The sequence below is a fragment of the Theobroma cacao genome, chromosome 9, assembly GCF_000208745.1.
Source record: "Theobroma cacao cultivar B97-61/B2 chromosome 9, Criollo_cocoa_genome_V2, whole genome shotgun sequence".
Classification (NCBI taxonomy): domain Eukaryota; kingdom Viridiplantae; phylum Streptophyta; class Magnoliopsida; order Malvales; family Malvaceae; genus Theobroma; species Theobroma cacao.
This window is the reverse complement of record NC_030858.1, coordinates 8,722,486-8,742,210: the sequence shown is the minus strand read 5'-3', so window position 1 is coordinate 8,742,210 and position 19,725 is coordinate 8,722,486. Positions and strand designations below refer to the sequence as shown.

At 35.8% G+C, this 19,725-nt stretch overlaps 2 protein-coding genes across 2 annotated transcripts; one reads left to right on the top strand and one right to left on the bottom strand.

Annotated features, from left to right (window-relative positions):
* LOC18588976 (potassium channel AKT1) lies at positions 355-7,536 on the top strand. The gene is made up of 12 exons (XM_007013747.2): positions 355-820; positions 1,288-1,653; positions 2,153-2,210; positions 2,315-2,632; positions 3,272-3,517; positions 3,773-3,871; positions 4,216-4,248; positions 4,339-4,524; positions 5,490-5,684; positions 5,769-5,844; positions 6,375-6,962; positions 7,129-7,536. The coding sequence occupies exons 1-12, from the start codon at positions 594-596 to the stop codon at positions 7,461-7,463; spliced, it is 2,727 nt and encodes a 908-aa protein (XP_007013809.2). The 5' UTR covers positions 355-593; the 3' UTR covers positions 7,464-7,536.
* On the bottom strand, positions 8,319-14,790 carry LOC18588975 (probable boron transporter 7). Its single transcript, XM_007013746.2, has 14 exons — positions 14,523-14,790; positions 13,444-13,549; positions 13,266-13,348; positions 12,860-13,052; positions 12,592-12,730; positions 12,334-12,499; positions 12,044-12,210; positions 11,632-11,805; positions 11,410-11,505; positions 11,201-11,317; positions 10,773-11,092; positions 9,690-9,969; positions 9,007-9,144; positions 8,319-8,914 (listed from the first exon to the last, which is right to left on the bottom strand). The coding sequence occupies exons 2-14, from the start codon at positions 13,545-13,547 to the stop codon at positions 8,891-8,893; spliced, it is 2,001 nt and encodes a 666-aa protein (XP_007013808.2). The 5' UTR covers positions 13,548-13,549; positions 14,523-14,790; the 3' UTR covers positions 8,319-8,890.

The window sequence follows — 19,725 nt, the reverse complement described above, 5'->3', positions numbered from 1 at the left end:
GGTAATTAATCACTTATCCTAGATATTCTGTGCCAAATTCAAAAACTTGTTTATTTGAAAAACTAGCTAGCCAATTTTGTTTTTCCCCTCAACAAACCATGAATTTAGCAACCGCATGCATTCCATTAATAACACCAAGAAATACTAAGAACAGCGAATACAAGGCAAAGGACAGCGGAAAGTAAGGTAGGAGTATTCGGAAACCGTACCGAGTACACACACAAAAAAAGAAGGCCCGCGACTCGCGAGTCAGGTAAAAGCAACCTAGTGAGCAGCTTCCAGAGATCTCATTAGTACATAACTACATCTGAGGAGGTTTAAGGAGGACCTTTAACTCGAACCTTCGACCTTGTTCTTCTTTTAAGTACGGATAATAATAGTTGTTAAATTATCAAACAAAGCAGCAACGAAACAAGTGGTTTCAATGCTACTTAAACCGTCCCTTACATAAACCAACCGGGAGCCGTTTTTGGCGCGTGATTTCAGAATCACCATTGGTGGGAACTTGGAGAGAGGCAAACCGGGATTCAGAAGGCAAGACTTGTGGACGGAAAAAGCCAAAGAGAGAAAGGGCAGCGGATATTGTTGAAGCTATGCCGAGTAAGAAGAAAAGAGTGTTGTTTTGTGGAGCAAGAGAAGAAGAAGAAGGAGAAGGCGGGTCATGTACGAGAGAAGTGGTAGGTGATCGACGTTCATTGTCAAAGGAAGGTAGCCAATATAGCTTCAGCGTAGGCGTTTTGCCTTCTCTTGGCCCTTATCGTAGTAACCGCAAGGTCAAGCTTCGTCGCTTCATTCTCTCCCCTTTTGATCCCCGCTATAGGTACTACATTTGCATATCCTTTCTCCCCCTCCCCTCTATAGCCATGCTCAATTTGCATTGCTTTTGTTTCTTTCTTTTCTTAATTACTTTTCGAGGTACGAAACAAATGAAAAAAATAACTGAAAGCCATTAAATGATCCAATATTTCATCATCTCCTTTTCCTTTTCCACCTAAATTCACATTTTGCAACGAGATTTTGTCTCATTGTCATAAATTTTTTTCAGAATTGATTGTTTTCCTTTTGCTTAACTTGCAGAAGTAATGTATCAATTTCACTTGACATTTTCTTCTATTGACATTTGATGTCTGTAAATTAAGGTTTCTCTTTCCTCTCTCAGAAAGCTTAAATTCTAATTGAAACTCTTGGCTTCAAATGATGATACCTTTTCTGCTTATAAATTTGATTAATTTGTTATTTCAAGGGATGGAAATGCTCTAACAGGTGAGGCAACCTCTAATTTTGCAGAAGCTGGGAGACATTTCTGGTATTTCTAGTGTTCTACACAGCATGGGTTTCTCCATTTGAATTTGGGTTCCTGGAGAAACCTGAACACCCTCTCTCCATAACGGACAACGTTGTCAATGCATTTTTTGCCATAGACATCGTGTTGACCTTCTTTGTAGCATACCTTGACAAAACCTCGTATCTACTGGTGGATGAGCCCAAAGAGATTGCTTGGAGATACGCACGTACCTGGTTGCTTTTTGATGTCATCTCCATCGTCCCTGCTGAAATTGCTCGGGCTATATTGCCCCACCCGTTTCCATCATACGGTCTACTTACTTTGCTACGTCTCTGGCGTCTTCGGAGAGTCAGTCAATTATTTTCCAGGTAACTTTTGTTTTATCATCATCTCATTTGCTCGAAGTTAAAATTTCCTAATGACTTGAGAATGAATTGAAGTTCACTTCACGGGGTATGATCAATCTCATAGTTGGGTATAAGTGAAGTTTAAATACACATAAAGGACTTCCCAACCCATTAGTTTATGAAAAGCAATGTCCAATCGATATGTATATATCCATTGCGTTTCTTGTAAGAAAATTATGAAAAAGTATTCAGCTGAAAAGTTTTAACTGTTTTGTGATGGCTTCACATGCAAGTTGTTGACCCAAAAACGATGACAAAACACAAGCCCACTAATAATTTACACTAAATTTACTGACATTTGACAGAACTAAAAGGCAGTCGATCTTTGAATACTAAACCACTTTGTCAAGGAGACCTTGGTTCTATGTCAAGAACTGCTCAACCAAAAAAAATCTACTAGGTGAGCGTTGGAACAATAGTTTTTATTCACTAACGCCAGCAACCTTATTCCTTTGTTTAGGTTGGAGAAAGATAAGAACTATAGCTATTTTTGGGTTCGATGCCTCAAGCTGCTCTGCGTGAGTATTTCTTAGAAAAGAGAAACATTGTAATACTTGTAAGAGAGGAGATTCTTCATTCTTCAATATGATGTGTGTCACCAGGCTCCTGATGTCCAATGCAGGTTACTCTCTTTGCTGCTCATTTTGCTGGTTGTATCTTCTACTATATGGCTGCTCAATATCATAACCCGGGGAGGGCATGGATGCATCTTTACGAAGAGGACTGGAAGCAACTGCCGTTACAGGACCGGTATATAACATCCTTTTACTGGTCCATAGTCACGCTTACAACCACTGGTTATGGTGATCTGCATCCAGTGAATTCAAAGGAGATGGCATTCGACATATTCTACTTGCTCTTTAATCTTGGACTGCAAGCATACCTAGTTGGAAATATGACCAACTTGATTGTCCATGGAGCAAGTCGAACTAGAAAATTTGTGAGTAAATTCTGTTTTCTTATTTTATGCCAATTTTAGAATTCTTAACATTTCTAGAGGATCTTTGAACTGAGATATCTTCATTGTTTGAATGATCATTTTCAACTAGGAGGGGGCACTTCCTTTCTGGATAACGTTTCTAGCTAGGACCATTTTACTTTCTCCAAGCACTGAATTCAATTATCTCTGGAATACATTTGCAAATTGTTCCTCATTTCAGTTCTGCAACTTTGTGTATATGAAATTATTCAACACACCTTTGCTTAAGCAGAACAGATTTAAGCTTCTTTCAGTCCTTCCAGAGTGGAAACTGTTGGTTTGCTGTATCTGCTTAAAGGTCTTGATTAGACTACCTTGAAAAAGTTTAACGTTATCGCCAACTAATCTGCTTCATATGAATGATTTCACCAACTAATCTGGATTACTTGTATTATAAATGTACTCTGTTGAGTGCCACTTTCAATAGGCAAGATAAGTTGCTCTAGAATCTTTAGAACACCTCAAGCATTGTTTTCAAGTTCTCAAGCTTCTATAAGCAATATATTTAATTAATGAGTCATGGTGTATTTCTGCATGTGTCTTTGTCTCAGTGGATCAATTAGAGTGATTTTGAGTATATCATTTTTGGGCCCTTTCCAGAGAGAAAACATCCAAGCTGCCTCAAATTTTGCCCAAAGGAATCAACTCCCAGTTCGCCTGCAAGATCAGATGCTCGATCATTTGTCTTTGAGGTACCGAACTGACTCAGAAGGGGTGCAGCAGCAAGAGACTATTGATGCCCTTCCTAAAGCTATTAGATCAAGCATTGCACACTTTCTGTTCTATTCACTGGTTGATGAAGTGTACTTGTTCCGTGGAGTATCAAACGACTTACTTTTCCAACTGGTAAATCTACTGTCACTGCTTTATCTTTGTTTGTAGTGTTTAATCAACTGTCAAAAGACCTATCCTGTTGTGAAAAGATAGCTACTTGCCATGAATAAGAAAATAGTAATGTTGTTGTATCCACAATTTAAGAAGAATTAACACACTGCAACATACAGAAAAATTTAAATTACTATATATCCAAGTACCAACCAATTCTATGTGTAAGTATAGATGAGTTTATTTTGACTTGTCTTAAATTGTTGTATTTTGAAGGTCTCGGAGATGAAAGCTGAGTATTATCCTCCTAATGAAGATGTGATTTTACAGAATGAAGGGCCTACAGAAATGTACATATTGGTGACTGGTGCTGTGGTAAGAACTCCCTCCTCCTCGCCTCCTCCATCTTTTGCTTTATTTCCTGTGTGTGTATATTGGTGTCTGAATGCAGGAAATTGGTGTCTATCCAGTGTTAATGTAAATAGGGCTAGGATCAAGTATTAAAGAAGATTCCCCCCAACTTTTTGTTTCTTAAAGAGAAAAGGTGAAGGTGGATGTCATTCTTTGACTGTGTTCAGTGAAAAAGTTAAAAGATAATACTGAGAACCTTGGACAATCCTACTAAATTCCTTGGCAATTGTTTGCTGCCACTCGGAAGAAAAATGATTTTGTTTTCTCTGTGAGAAATTTAGCTTCTGACTTGTATGCTTGCTTGACAGGAACTGATTGTGCAAAGAAATGGAGCAGAACTGGCAAGTTTACCATGCAAATAATTTTCACCAGATCACATAAAAGCGCTTGCTTCTTATTAACATATTTGGTATTGCACTGGATCATTGCAGGTTATTGATGAGGGAACCACTGGAGATGTTGTTGGTGAGATAGGAGTGCTTTGTTACAGGCCACAATTGTTTACAGTTCGGACCAAACGATTGAGTCAGCTGCTTCGTTTGAACCGCAATGAATTTTTAAATATTGTTCAGGCAAATGTTGGAGATGGGACAATAATCATGAACAATCTTCTTCAGGTTCTTAACTGTTTTTTTAACTGACCAAATCTCGCTTAGGCTATTTCTTTGTATTTCTTCATTGATTTGACTTGTTAACTGTAGAGCCATTTATTATCAGAAGATTCCTATCTCACTGTCACTGAAATTGTTTGCATGAGACAATGACTACTACTGTATGCAAAATCTTCATTATTAGTCGGAATATTCAGACTGCTACTTGAAAAACTATTACTACTTCAAAAGGTTTTTAGTGGTATAATGTTACAGTTCTTTGTTTATATGGATAAAATTCTTGCAGTCAACCTTCTATACAGTCAGGACTCTGAAGTCAGATAAATAATATCTTTTATCTTTATGACCAATTACCACACTGCTCAAACAGACCGACCGACGTAATATCAAATTTGTTACTTGATGGTTCGCATTTGAATTTCTTTTGGCATTTGGTATATCTATTAAAAGTTTACCAAAGGATGTATGTGGGAGTTCAGACATACATCAAGTTTCCTTTTAGCATATACACTTTCATCTGCTCATATATCTACAAATATAATATTAGATTGTATTTGGGAATATTCACAAGAAGCATACATCAAATTTTGTTTTTGAGCATAATAAGTTTCCCTTGTGTACTATTTGTATAATCAAAATGAAGTTGATGCTTCTGTTCTGTTGTCCATTGTTCAAATTGTAATTAGCCAAGTTCTAAACATCCATGTGATCTTTGTAGTTCTTTAGTGATATAGGCACATCATGTTAGAATATATATATATATATATATATATATTATATATGTGTGTGTGTGTGTGTGTGTTACCCTCATCTAGTACTGTTATTATGCTCCTCTCCTTCAAGTTTGTTCTTAATGCCAACTATTCACATTATTAAATAGATCTTATGAACCAAAAAGAATAAGACTTATGGGTAAAAGAAAATTTGTGGGAGAAATCTGCTAACTGATTCAATTAATCATGGTGATGCAGCATCTGAAGGAGTCCAATGATCCAGTGATGGAAGAAATTTTGCATGAGACGGAGCACATGCTAGCAAGAGGCAGAATGGATTTGCCTCTTAGTTTATGCTTTGCAGCAGCCAGAAGAGATGACTTATTGCTGCAGCAGTTGCTGAAACGTGGTTCAGATCCAAATGAGCAGGACAATGATGGGCGAACAGCATTGGTATGTATGCCTCCCCCTTTATATGTGTGTGTGTTGGGTATCTTTTATATGTTCTTTAACCTTCTGTTGGTTTCTAACAAACAGCATATCGCCGCATCCAATGGAAGTGAGCACTGTATAGTTCTGCTTCTAGAGTATGGAGCAGATCCTAACATTAGAGGTATCATTTACTCTCTGATATTCTTTTGGTTTCTTATTTTCTCCTTCACTTCTTGTTGATTATTCTATATGTGCACCTTATTTTCTTTCCAGGGTAGTCAATTTCATACTTTACAAAATTATACTTGTAAAATTGGAGAACTAGATTTAACTTTTAGTTATCTCCTTTTCTACAAGAATGCCTTTCCTTGAAAATAAAAAATATCCACTAATTTGCATTTACCAAGAGAATTACTCTAAAGAAGATATTGGATTCGTTGTTGCTTTTTCTTTTTCTCCTTTTTATGTGTGTTATTTGGCTTTCATACTGTCAAGTTCCCCTGAAGGCCTGAACTATTCTTATTGAATACATTTCTAAATATTTACTATCAACTACATTTTTGTAAAGGTAAGTCATGTTCTGAAATTTATTACATTATAACAGAATTTTTTCTTCCATTATATATAGTATTATAGATGGTATTGCTTTTTCCTGTTTCAATCTCTCTTCATATGTTCCTACTTAAACCAGGGTTACTTTTGCTTATACAGATTCCGAAGGAAATGTTCCATTATGGGAAGCAATAATGGGGAAGCATGAATCTGTGATTAAACTTCTGGTAGATAATGGTGCAACGTTATCTTCTGGTGATGTGGGTCAGTTCGCTTGCTCTGCTGTTGAACAAAACAGGTTAGATTCACTTAAGGACATTGTCAAATATGGAGGGGATGTAAGCCAGGCCAGGAGCAATGGAACTGCACCGATCCATGCTGCAATTTGTGAAGGAAACATTGAAATGGTTAGGTTCCTGTTAGAGCAGGGAGCTGATATCGATGTGAAAGACTCCGATGGATGGACAGCAAGGGCTTTGGCAGATCATCAGGGCCATGAAGAGATACTGGCATTATTGCAAAACCGGCCAGAGGTCAAGAAATTATCAGTTGTCACAATTCCAAAGAAGAAATTAGCCTCACATGGGAAGACCATTGCCAAGTACAGCAGCGAGCCTACAATATCTTCATATATTTCTGAAGTTGTGCCACCAGTTCCAGAGGTGACATGGATGGACAACCGTCGAAGGCGAAAAGCAAACACTTTCCACAATTCATTATTTGGTATAATATCAGCTGCCAATACTGGTGAGCATGCATCTCAGTTTCCTGTTATATTGACTCTAGTTAATATAATTCTTTACGGAAGAAAATTTATTTGATCAAGTATCAACTTGGCAAAAGTTTTTAGCAGTTTAATTACTATCTGTTTATATCAGGTAAAAGCTGTTGAAACTGAAGTTTAACTATGCAGGTGAAAGTCCTTCAGCAGCAGGTTTTCCAGCTTTGTCACCTTTAAGCAACTATTCGGCTAGAGTCACAATCAGTTGCCCTGAAAGAAGTCAAGTTCCCAGTAAGCTCATTCTTTTGCCAAAGTCCTTAGAAGAACTTCTGGATGTTGGTGCCCAAAGATTTGGCTTCTCCCTAACTAGAGTTATGACAGAAGTAGGAGCTGAAATTGATGATATAGAGCTTATTAGAGATGGAGATCATCTTGTTCTTGTAAGTGCCGAATATGAAATTCCAACAAGCCAGTATATTAAAGGTTCAATTCAAAGCAGTACATCCAGCACCTATGGTGGCACCTAAACTTATCCTTTTCTCATGTCTTACTTTATCACCATTAAAGAAATTTGAGCTTCGGCAATGATTCTTTTCCATATATCTTTGTCCATATAGCTGATTCCTCATAGTGCCAAAAAAAAAAAGTCTTTCTTTTCATTTTTTCAATCTGGGTTCCTATATATTATAAAGGGCAAGGAGGAGAGTGAAACTGAAGAAAGAAAAAATGGTATAAATTTTTGGTACAATAATTTACCACTTTATCAAGATAAACTATTAAGTGAAAATAAACAAAAATTAATTGAACTAATATAAGTATTCAAAAAAACAAAAAATAATAAATAATAAGTACCAGTTCAATTGATTTTTTTTTCTTTTTTTGCATTCTAAACTTATGATTGTTTTTGGGAATTGATAAACTTTCAATATGATTTAAGTTAAGACTGAAATAAATATATTTTGTAGAGTTAATTTATAAATTATAACTTGTGCAAAGATTAAAATTTCTTATTTGTTTAGAGAAATTTGTTTGCAGCAAAGATAAGCTAAAAAATTTGGTGAATTTCCATGAGGCTTAGACATCATAACACTTTCCTTTTCCAGGTCTTGTATGGTTCCTTGGTGAAGTGAAGTCTTATGATGGATTTGTGTTTTGTTAGTGCAGATATTGCTGATGGTATTAGAAATAAGTGATGGTTTTTTTAATAAAAAGATTTGGGTGCAAATGTTAGTAAAAGTTGTGCTTCTAACATTACTGATTCTAAGAAGCAATAGTGTGTACATTTCAATATTATCAAGCACATTCTCTTCCGCCTTGCAGTTGGTCTTGAAAGTTGAAAGACGATGGAAAAAGCATGAACAAATCAGAATACTGTAAACGGATAGAGCTCAACAAATTAATCTATATTCATGATTCAATAAGAGTATGTTAGTCTGGACAAATTATGACTAGTTAGAAATAATTCTACTAAAGTAAAACAAATGAAAGAATTGGCCATTCCAATTTTTAACATGAAAAGTACCGCATCCCCTCATCTATTTAGCAATGAAAAGAATCTGTCCCTCCTCCCCTTTCCCCCATCTCCTTAGCCTAAAAAAAGAGCAATGATTGAAGGGCAATTTGAGCTCAATCCTCACTGTTAATATTCTAGCAGATATGCCTAATTTTTAAGGATTAACAAATTGAAAACCAAAGAAGGGGTGAAAATACACTTCAATGCTTCCATTCCTGTATTTCTTCCTCTCACCAGAGAGCAGTTGAATTTCTTTCTGTCAATTTTTTTTTCCAGCCTTTTTCGGGGTAATTAACTGGCTATACAAGGTAACATTCTCGGACTTTCTTTCTTAGGACCGTGATTGTTTCTTCAATCAGGCGTAGGATTATGATCAACACTAGCAATCCTCATCATACCAGGCTCACTGTACACTGAATATTAATGTTGTTCCAGATGAGTTCAGGCACTTCCTTCTGGATGAACCTGTAAACCGTGCCATATTCAAGCATAAGGATAAATAAACTATAATCTGGTAATAAACTAGCACAGCACAAAAAGGAAATTTCAAGATATACCTGATGTAACCTTTCTTCCTTAAAGCTTACAGTTCTAAGCTTCAACTCTCCTCTGTTGGTTGTCATCTCATCCAATATCTCAGCATCATAAAAGTCGTCGTCAGTCCCTTGGCTGCTGGAATCAGGTGGTTCCCTTTCCTGTTTACACAATATTTTCTGTGAATTTAAGTGCATATAGAGAAGAAAGAAGTATAACACCATTTAAATCAAAGGAACATTTATATTTTGAACTGGCTAGAGCACAAAAAGAAGATTGTATCATCTATGCTAAAACACAGAAAATTTTCAATTACGAAGAGGAAACTCTTTCCAGTTAGTTTGACAGGTGAAAAACCAAACATTAATTTCCCCACAGGATTAAAAAGCATAAAATCTGTCAACATAGCTGAAATTATGCCAGGAAAGGAAAAAAAGTTATGAAGTTGTCCAAATAACTTGTCAATAGCCATAGACTTATTAAATTCCCAAAAGAAATCAACAATAATAATAATAAAAAAAAAACTTGTAGCAGGTTTAAATGATCAAAACTAAAAACTGAACTACAGGTCAGGAATATTAGTGCTCCACTTACAGTAAAACTTGTTTTCTCATTATTGGTGTAATGACTACTACCGAATGAAAAGTTGGTCTAATTCTAAAAGCACAAAATGAAAATTATGGGGAAGGACCCGAATAAGATGTACCTTGAGCGATATACTTAAGTTTCTTCGTGGTGTACCAGCAATTTCTTCATACTCAGCAGCATCTAGTTCCCTAAGATGTTCAGGATGGAAAAACTTTGGAAGGATGTGCTGTCTGATGCTGATGAGAAGGAAGAACGGCAGTGGAAACAGTATTCCAGCTATAGGTATCCATGTCACCCCAAAACATACTAGAAAATATACAAATTGGAAGAGTGTAAACAGCAAAATGGACTTGAAAGGTACCGACTCCACAAATGATGCATGAACACCTTCCAGGACTCTGTTCAACCAAATGCCACAGATAAGAAGAGTTAATGACAGAAAGCATAAACTTCTAACTACAGCACTGCTACAAAGATATAAGATGCAAAACCACATCAACCATCACATTCAGTTTGTTATCAAAGTTAGACTACACCTTCTATACACTATATTACTGTATTACCCATGTAAACACTTAAAATATTTCAGGCTGTATTTAAAATTTTTTTTATTACACTTCACAAGAAGAACTATAGAAAGGACTTCACTACCATATAGAGGTGTCCATGGGTCGGCTGGGCCCGGTTGACACCTCTTAAACCTAGGCTCAAGCCCAGCTTGGCCCAACTATTTAAATTACATTTAATATTAAAATATTTTAAAAGATTTTATATTAACATTTCAATATTTATAAAAATATTTTAGTATTAAAATTAAATAAAAATAAATATAATAATATCCCGGGCTGAGCTGGGCCTGACCCAAGCCTCAAAAATCTTGTCCAGGGCCCAGCCCGTGGCCAGGTCTAGTGCTATGAGCTTACTGTAAATATGGTCCTAAATAGAGAAAAAGGACACAAAACAATCAGTATAGCCAACCCCATTTTGTAGGGAAAGGCTTAATTTGTTGTAGTTCAGAAGAGATACTAGATTAGTCCTCTTTCCTGCAAGATAGTCTGCTTAGTTGCAACTTAAAGAAATTAAAAATATTTTAAATTATGTAAATTTCCCAAACCTCCATAAAATTAGCTGTATCACCGCGTATCATTTCATAAAATGCCTGCGTTTTATTTATGTTTTTTTTTAAGGTACAGTGACTTACTTGTAACGCCTACTAGGGGTGATGAAAAGCAGCAATATCCTTTCCCAGAACTGGTTCCCTGGAAGGCTGTCAATGGCCATGTAGGCAAAGTATCCCCAGAGTACAGAGGTAGGTATCTTTTTTATTACAGGCAGAGCACACATTGAGAGTCCCACAAGGAATGATTGCAACAGGTTGCTCATTCTTTGCTCATTAACTCTGACAGGCAAATAAGCATCAATATGTTTCACAGGATCAAATTTTCCTTTTGCATCCTGCCCATCATCACCTTTCATCACAGCCTCTTTCAAGTTCTTCAGCTCTTTATCTACTGAAATAAGCTGCGATAACATCCATATTATGTTCAGTGAATCTTGCAATCAAGTATGCCTTCATGTATGCGTAGAGAGTAAATAGTATAAGCAGTAGTACAAGCCTATAATACTTACAGCAGGAGATGCATCCATTTCTATAAACACAGCTTGCATCCTTCCGTAAATTTCTGAGTTGCTTGCTTGTTGCAACATGCCCTCCTTGGCACTTTTTACCATTTTTTTCCGAATCAACTGCAATTCATGCGTTATATAGTCTAAGATTCCACATTAATGGGAATTATATAACAATTAAGGGAATAGTTTCTAAAACTACAGCATCCCACCTGCTTCTTGAGAACTGCAAGGCTCTTTGTGTGCATGGGAGATTGTGGAAGGACCCCATTTGAAGGAGGGAGTCCCAGCAAGCCACAAATCAAAGTCTGAAACCATGATTGACAAGAAGCAATTAAGCCTAAAATAGTAGGAAATATAGATTTGAACATAAAACTTGTAGGGGGAGGGGGGGAGGGCAGAGAGAGAGTAGGTTGGAAGCATCAGTCAAGTACCATAACTCCTAGCAACAAGATATCATAATGGTAAGCAGAGGGCTTTTTAAGGTTAAACTCCTTTTGTTGTGCCATCTGTGAAGCGACACTGTGATCGAAGAAGTATAGACCTGCTATCATCAATGCTGGTATAAAGGCTGCAAGGATGTACACTATTGGAACCTTCCCCATATCCTGTATTAAGAGATATGATTAAGCACAAATTTATCTTTAGTCTCAAATAATTAGAAAAATCAGGTATGCTTTGAACAAATACTCTAGATCCTCAACAACATCCTCCTAGATTCTCAACAAAAGCCTCCTAGATTCTAGCTTATGGTTATGGATTTTAGAGACAGTCCAATTATAAGATACAAAAAAAACAGAAGATCTCTGAAAGGGGAACAAACAAATTAATAAATTCACAACCTACCTTTATCACTGTCCAATGATGTAATGATGCAGGTTCCCATAGAAGTGGACAGAACAGCCTCCTGGGAACTCCAGAATCAACTTTTCCAGGTATTGTGTAAGATAGTGCTGTCCAACACAAGACCATTAGGGGAACCCCATAGTCTGCAATAAACCCTCGAAGCCAACCTGAAACCAGAGCCGTTAAATATAAGATTTTTTTTAGAAAAAAGAACATAAATTAAATCCACGACAGAATTTGTAGCGAAACTATCAATTAGTCAATCCCATTTGGTTAGTTGGTTGATGTACCTGTTCCATAACACCATGATCTTGCCTTTCGTGTCTTTAGGGCGCTGACTAGAACCCCAAATGAGAAAATGACTGCCAGCAGCCCATTTGTATATAGCCAGGGGAACTGATATTTCTCCAACTTAGGATTTTCACCTTTGGGAATACTGAATTCACTGATCACCCCCTATGATCCAACATTATCATTATCAGGGTCAAACCACAGGATTCTGTCATCATAAACCGCACATTGTGTTTGTTGCATAAGTCATTCAATACCTTAACAGCCTCTTGAAGGAAAAGAACAGTTATCAACATGCCAAAAAGCTCTCCTGCAATTCTTGTAAATCTGGTGATTATGGTGCATGCATTGAATATAGCAAGAAGAATGAGCAGCAGAGCAGTCCATACACAGACCCTGGGAAGAAAAACAAAAGAAAGAAATTAAACAATAAGAACATTTCTGCCAAATCAAGAAGCTTGAAAAACATTAAATTAATCTTAAAATTACAAAATGAAAAAAAGAAGAGGAAATTATATCTATTACCATGCAGTCCAAGCCAAAAAGAGTTCCTGGCCCAACTCTGGCCTTCCTTTGCTGAAACTGTACAAATAAGTGTACATTATAACTGTTGGCTCTGCAACACCCACTATCAACAAAGGTTGCCCACCAAAAATGGAATGAATGACTCCACAAATAGCTGTAGAAGCCAACGTTTCCACTGTGCTGAGGGTGCCATCTAAAACAGGGAAAATATAGTCTTCAGGCTCCTTCATGAAAAGCCATAAACTCAAAAAAGCAAAAAAAAAAAAAAAGAGGGGATAAATGAGATTTGGTATTAAAATCCAGCATTAATATTCTTGACATAAGATGATTTGCGTTGATGTAACTTCATCCTAGATTATGCTGGCTTTTAGATATTCTCATTTTAAGGAGACAAAAAACGCAGTACCTGTATCTCGACTCAATTGCTCTCCGAAGGCAATAACAGGAAGAGCAGAAGCAAAGAAGATATAGGTAGTCGGAGCTAATATCCTGATAGAAATATAAAATGAAATATGAATCAAAATGGAATATCTCCACCAGCGTAACATAAAGTAGTACCAAAAACATAAAAAAAAAGAACATACCCAAAGCCTGAGCAAAGTGCACTGACCCAATCTTGCTTGTAGCACGCGCTTCTTCCCTTGATGTCTTTGATAATCCCCTTGAATGGACTTCTGATGTTTTCCATAACTGATTCAAGAGAAAAAAGAATTACATTTATCTTATAATCAAAAATGATAACAACACCGATATCCTAACATCCTCTTAATCACATAAGAAGAAACCATGTAAAGTGTAAACTGTCTCTATGAAATTGGCAAATCACATGAATAGCGTATTAAGGAGAACATTTATGCATGTATATATGCATGCATGTATGCATGTGGATTTTATGTAAAACTAATACTGTAAGAAGCAAGAGAGTCATGATACAACTGCATATTAAAAGAGAGAATTAATTACCAAAATTAATGGGATACATGTGATTGGTAATGTACAAGTAATAACATCATATATTATAAGCAGAACCATCCAAAAGAAATATAATATATAAAACTCGTCTGATCTGCCCATGCTGGAACTGTTATTGGACATCTCATAAAACAATAAAAATATTAACAACTTTTCAGATGAATGGTATATGGCAGAATGAATGATAAAAGAATCCAAGAATGTCCAAGAAAGAAAAAACCAATTCTGCAAGATTTTTTTTTTATTATTAAAAATAAAGGGAGCTGAATAAAAATTTCATTTCGAAAGAACCCAGAATGCCTACAGCAAAATTTCTGCATCATAGAAAGTATAATATTTTTACTCACAATTTCTTAAAATGGGAAAACAAAAAAAAAAAGGTGAAAATGAAATCTAAAATATGAAACAGAGCAAGGAAATCAAGATTCAGCTATTGACCTCTTCTCTCATTCTACACAAAGAAAAAGAGACACATTTTCGACGAATGGAAAAATCTCAACGGCCCTTCTTTGACAATGAGAAAAAAGAATTTCAAACATTATCTCATATTACAAGGTTTTCTTCTTTTTCATTTTGATTCCATTTTCAAGCTCCCATGCACGTAAAAATCTTATATGAAATGGAAACAGCAGCTCATTACACCAGCATCCATCATCAATGAAATGGAAAAGAAAAAGAAAACGTTACGGACCTCGAAGCTCCCGCTCCGGAGACAGAGTTTCCGAGGCAGGGAGGTGGTCGGAAATTTCAGATTTCCCCGGGAGGTTGGGAAAGCGAAAAGGTCAGATTTTTCTATTCTCTCTTTAAGACTCCTTTAAAAAGGAAAAAATAAAACCGACTATAATAAAAATAATCAGAATCAAACTTTCTATATTTTTCCTTTGAATGACACTATGACAGCGCTTATTCTCTTCCTCTTTACACAGACGAGACAGAGAGCAAATTTCTGAAGGTGTCGGAGAGAGGGGCGAGGGGTTGGTTTAAAAACTGAGAGCGTTTTGCGGGGTCCACTTCTATTTGTGGGCCCTTAAAATTGGGACGTTCCTGACGCGGCGTGGTCTCGGTGGGCCAGACCCTCTGCTAACTCGGGAGGAATTTCCATTCTGGTTTTGTCTATCCTCTAGAATGTAGACGCCGTGACAGAGACTGGTATACTCATATGACAGAAATAAGAGTTGAAATAAAGTTAAGCAAAGATACATTCTTTTAAGAAATAAATAAACCCCGAACACATTATTATTCAATAGATTATGAGGAGAGAGGAAACAAAGAATATATTGTTCACCAAAAGGAATCTAAATGGGAAATCTAGATATCATGTAGTCCATTGGCTTCTGAACTAGAGTCTTCCCCTTCTTTTGTATATAGACAAACTTGAATGGAGTAGAACAATATTGAATATTAATTAACTTGAATACCATGTTTAATTATGCTTAAAAATTTGCCCAAGGCGCCAACAACCCATTATTGGGAAAGTAAAAGCATGAAACTGGAGATGTTCAAACATCTCATGTGAGAAAATATAGTTTTATTCTCCAAGTGCAATGTTTTGGGAATATGAATTAGCTGGCAAATCTAGGAATTTTCCAAGAAATTAGTGAGTAGCAAACCAACAAAATAAATGAAACAAATTACATATAAAAAATGCTTAAAATATGTTGCTGTGAAATGGGACCCTAGTAGAGTGAGGAGGGTATAAGAATTTAAAGATCCGTCCGCGTAAAGGGTTTGGTTTTGCCAGATGGACTGAAGGGAACCCTTTTCCCTGTTCCATAACAATAACCGCGTTGAAATGAAGAGACCAAGCTTTAGTTTTTTGTCTTTTTTCTTTTCCTTCTTGACAGACTGAGAAAAAATGACAATACTTTTTGGAACTTTGCTCAGTTGCTACCGACCGACATTCACCCAATCACATGACGTCTACTCAAACTTTTCTCTGCATCTGGCTGAGGTCCCAGGTCTGTATCTGTGTCTCTGCTTTTTCATCGTGGGTTCATTTTTTTTTTTTGGATATCGTGCTATGGAATATGATAAAGTTTGCAGTCATTGAATCAGTGTCTGGGACAACCCTTAATAAAGATTCATACGAGGTGGAATCCAGCTGATCAGCCAATATCTAAATTTGAGTAATCCGGGGTTCATCTTTGGAGCTGAACCCTTTTAACACTTTAAGAATAAATTAAATTTATTTTTAGTTCATGTCAACCTGAGGTATATTTATTTGTACCCATATTTAGTTGTACAAAATTTATGGTAATTATTGACTTAGCTCAACTTGGGTCTTATGATGAACTCTCAGTTTGCTGTTTCCAGATTGGCATAGCAACTGTCTCACAGTAATCTTAGAAATCATTTAATGGAAAATTTTCAACAAAAAAAAAGGCATTCCAAATTTTAACCAGTTAAAAGCTACTTAATGTAAGTCAATTTTATTTTTAAGTAAAAATATGTTAATTAATTACATTACTCTTTTATTCTTTCCTTTTCAACTTTTATTAATGCAAAATATTTATAAGATTTTTATATCACTTTTTTGTTCAAAAGATTTAATAAAAAATCTGCTTTACAATTAATTTTCTATATCATAAATTCAGTATTTCAATTTTTTAAAATTAAAAATTTAGTAGTTAACTTTTTAGTATTAAATTACTTCAAGTTATTGAACACTATCTAGCTTTTGACTTTTTCCCAAAGACGCCAAGCCCAATGTTTCTATACTTCCTTCTATTACCAGGTGAATTCATTTTCCTACTCAATTTACTCTTGTTTGTAATTATTTTTACAAATAAAATCAGAGGCCTAAAATAATTGATAATCATTTTAGAATAACTCCAAGATTTATGATATGAAAGCCTCCACCTCCTTTTTCAAAGTATATTTATTTTTCTTTTTTAATAAAAATTACGTTGTTTAACTACTTAATTATTTATGTTTGTTTTTTTTATGACAATACTTGAGAAAGCTTTTAAACTATTTAAAATAATTTAAATAAATTTTTATTATTCTATTGCGTTGAATTAAATTCACATATTTTTATTTTAAGTCAAATAAACTCATATAACTAATAATTAATTAATTGTTATTCATCAAAATATCACTTGTCATTTTATATTTACATAACGTCTATATGAAAAGTAAAAACATCACATTATCATGTCATTTTCACATCATCATATGACATTATCATCTATAATGAGGCATCAACATGTCACGTTTACATAACATGTCATAAAATAACAAATATTATTTTGATAAATAACAATTAATTAACTATTAATTATAAAAATTTATTTGACTTAAAATATACCAAAATATTAAAAAAAACCTAGCCGCTGTTGTCTTACATGGAGGCAGACTCGGCAAGAGATCTGCCACTGGAAGCAGGAGGCGATTCAATGCTATTGTCTAATAAAGTGGGCTCAAAAAGGCTTCGATCGGAGATGGAACTTTCCTCCCTGTAGAATTTTCTGAGTGCTATGCATAAGCAGAATCAATACTCAACTCAGCAGAGTCTCCACGTTTGTCCTATCGTAATGCTCTTACGAATGCCACCAAAGAAAACATCGTAGATGAAGATGATACATCAAAGGAAGAAGAAATAACGGATGAACCAGATTCAGAGGATGATTCCGATGAAATTGACTTGAAAGGGCCTTAGATAAGGATAACCAAAGAAGAGAAGAGACGGATTTGTAAGCCATTGAGGAAGACATTGATCGTTAAATTGTTACGAAAGGACATTAGCTATACTTATCTCTGTAATCGAGTCAAGCAGTTATGGTCATTGGTTAGGGAATTTCAGGGTATAGATCTTGATAATGGATTCTCTTGTTTCAAGTTCAATAATAAATCTGATTATTATCATGTCTTAATAGATGGCCCAGGATCATAGCAGATCATTATCTGACGATTAGAAGATGGACTCTTGGTTTCAGGTCTGAGGATGCATCGATTGATTCGGTGGCTGCATGGATTCGTTTACCAGGAATGCCACTTGAATATTATGATTATGATGTAATTGCTAGGATTGGCAATGAACTAGGAAGAACCCTGAAAATTGATCAAACCACTTATCAAGCAACTAGAGGAAAGTTTGCTAGAATGTGTGTAGAGATTGATCTGAAAAATCCTTTTGTTCCAAAAATCTTCATTGGAGGCAGATGGCAGAAGGTTGAATATGAAGGTTTGAGGATACTTTGCTTTCACTGTGGTAAGTTCGGTCATAATATTGACTGTTGCGAGCAAAGATTTAAAGTAAGTGAAGAGTATACTGAGAAACATGTACAACAGTAGACAGAACTAAAGAAATCCCAAGAAAAGGATTATGAGACATCAAAGTTTGGACCCTGGATGGTGACTAAAAAGAACTATCGAAGAGGACCATCTACAAAGGTGAAGGTGAGGAAACAGGAGGATACAACTATGGCAAGAATGCAATCTGGGTCACGTTTTGTTGTGTTGGAGCATGATACTGATATTCAGGATGATGGGGAGATTGTACCGAAGACCCTGGAACAACCAGTTTCTGATCCTAAAGCACGTAAGACTGATAAACAAAAAATGACAGTATGGACGAAAGCCTCATTGAAGAAAAATTTGCAGCAAACAGCTCAAGTGTCGAATAGATATGACTTCCCTTCCAAAATAGCAAAGAAGAGAAAGTAGAATTTGGAGATAGTCGTCAACATAGCCTTATTGGAGATGACTAAAAGACAAAACAAGAAGAATGGAAATAAGGACAAGGAATGTTAAAGTGGAGTTCCTACTGAAAGGATACTACCTTTGGGCAAAGATATAGACTAGAGGGAATAGGATATGCATATATCACAAAAGAATAATCTATATGAAAATAAAGAACATGGCATTAACTTGGGGATAGGGATTAATGGTGCAGCCAGAGAACAAGGAGAAGATATGATGATTGAGGAGTCTTTGGAAGCATTGGAAATAATCAATACTTCTGATGATTTGGATTTAGAAAGACTAAAAGCGAGAGCTATGCAGGGTTTATTCTGCCTAAGAAATTCTTCTCTAGTTACTCTTTTTTTTTCCTGATTTCATTGATGCCAAACATCATGAGTTGGAATTTAAGAGGGGCTGCCTCTTGTAGATATGTCAGAAACGTTAGATACCTGATTAAATTGCATACATATTTTGATTTTATTGGAGCCGCGTATCTCCAGTGCAAAAGTAGACAAGATTTGTCGCCGTATTGGATTTACAATTTTTTTTTTGTGTTGAAGCAGATGGATTTGCAGGAAGAATCTGGATAGTATGGAATTCATTGGACTTCGAGATTGAGGTTATGGCTTATTCCGCTCAATTGATACATCTATTAGTAAATTCCTCAAATAGCCACAAGCTTCTTTCTGCGGTATATGGAAGCCTTGATGCAAGGGAGCGAAGCAGGCCATGGCAATCTCTAAATATGGCTAGTAATCTACATAATTTGCCGTGGTTGGTTATGGGAGATTTTAACTAGGCAATTTCTTCTGAGGAGAAGCAGGGAAAGAAAAATATTAACTTGTCAAATTGTAATTTGATTTAGAATGCATGAGCTACTATAACCTATTTGATCTAGGTGCTTCGAGTTCGAAGTATACTTGGTGCGATAAATGAGATGGTCAGAACTATACTCGTGTTAGGTTGGATAGAGCGTTAGCAAATGAGGATTGGTGCAGTCTATTCCCTCATACAGATGTTTTGAATCTCCCAAGGACACATTCAGATCATCATCCGGTACTAGTACGTAATCTTGACTCCCCATCTCAATCTTTACGGAGGAAGAACTTTAGATTTGAGCAAGCATGAATGTCTCATCCTAATTTTTCTGAGATTAGTATAGAGAGTTGGAATTTTGAAGCTGATGATATAGTAGTAACTTTGAGAACCTT

What these genes read in the sequence shown, in the direction of transcription:
- LOC18588975 (XM_007013746.2), bottom strand. Translation starts at nt 13,547, where the DNA reads ATGGAAAACATCAGAAGTCCATTCAAGGGGATTATCAAAGACATCAAG. An exon ending in TCCTTCAAGAGGCTGTTAAG is followed by an intron (nt 12,500 to 12,591) that starts GTATTGAATGAC and finishes GTTGGATCATAG; the next exon opens with GGGGTGATCAGTGAATTCAG. An exon ending in ATCATTGGACAGTGATAAAG is followed by an intron (nt 11,806 to 12,043) that starts GTAGGTTGTGAA and finishes CTCTTAATACAG; the next exon opens with GATATGGGGAAGGTTCCAAT.
- LOC18588976 (XM_007013747.2), top strand. Translation starts at nt 594, where the DNA reads ATGCCGAGTAAGAAGAAAAGAGTGTTGTTTTGTGGAGCAAGAGAAGAA. An exon ending in GATGCCTCAAGCTGCTCTGC is followed by an intron (nt 2,211 to 2,314) that starts GTGAGTATTTCT and finishes TGTCCAATGCAG; the next exon opens with GTTACTCTCTTTGCTGCTCA. An exon ending in AATATCAGCTGCCAATACTG is followed by an intron (nt 6,963 to 7,128) that starts GTGAGCATGCAT and finishes TTAACTATGCAG; the next exon opens with GTGAAAGTCCTTCAGCAGCA.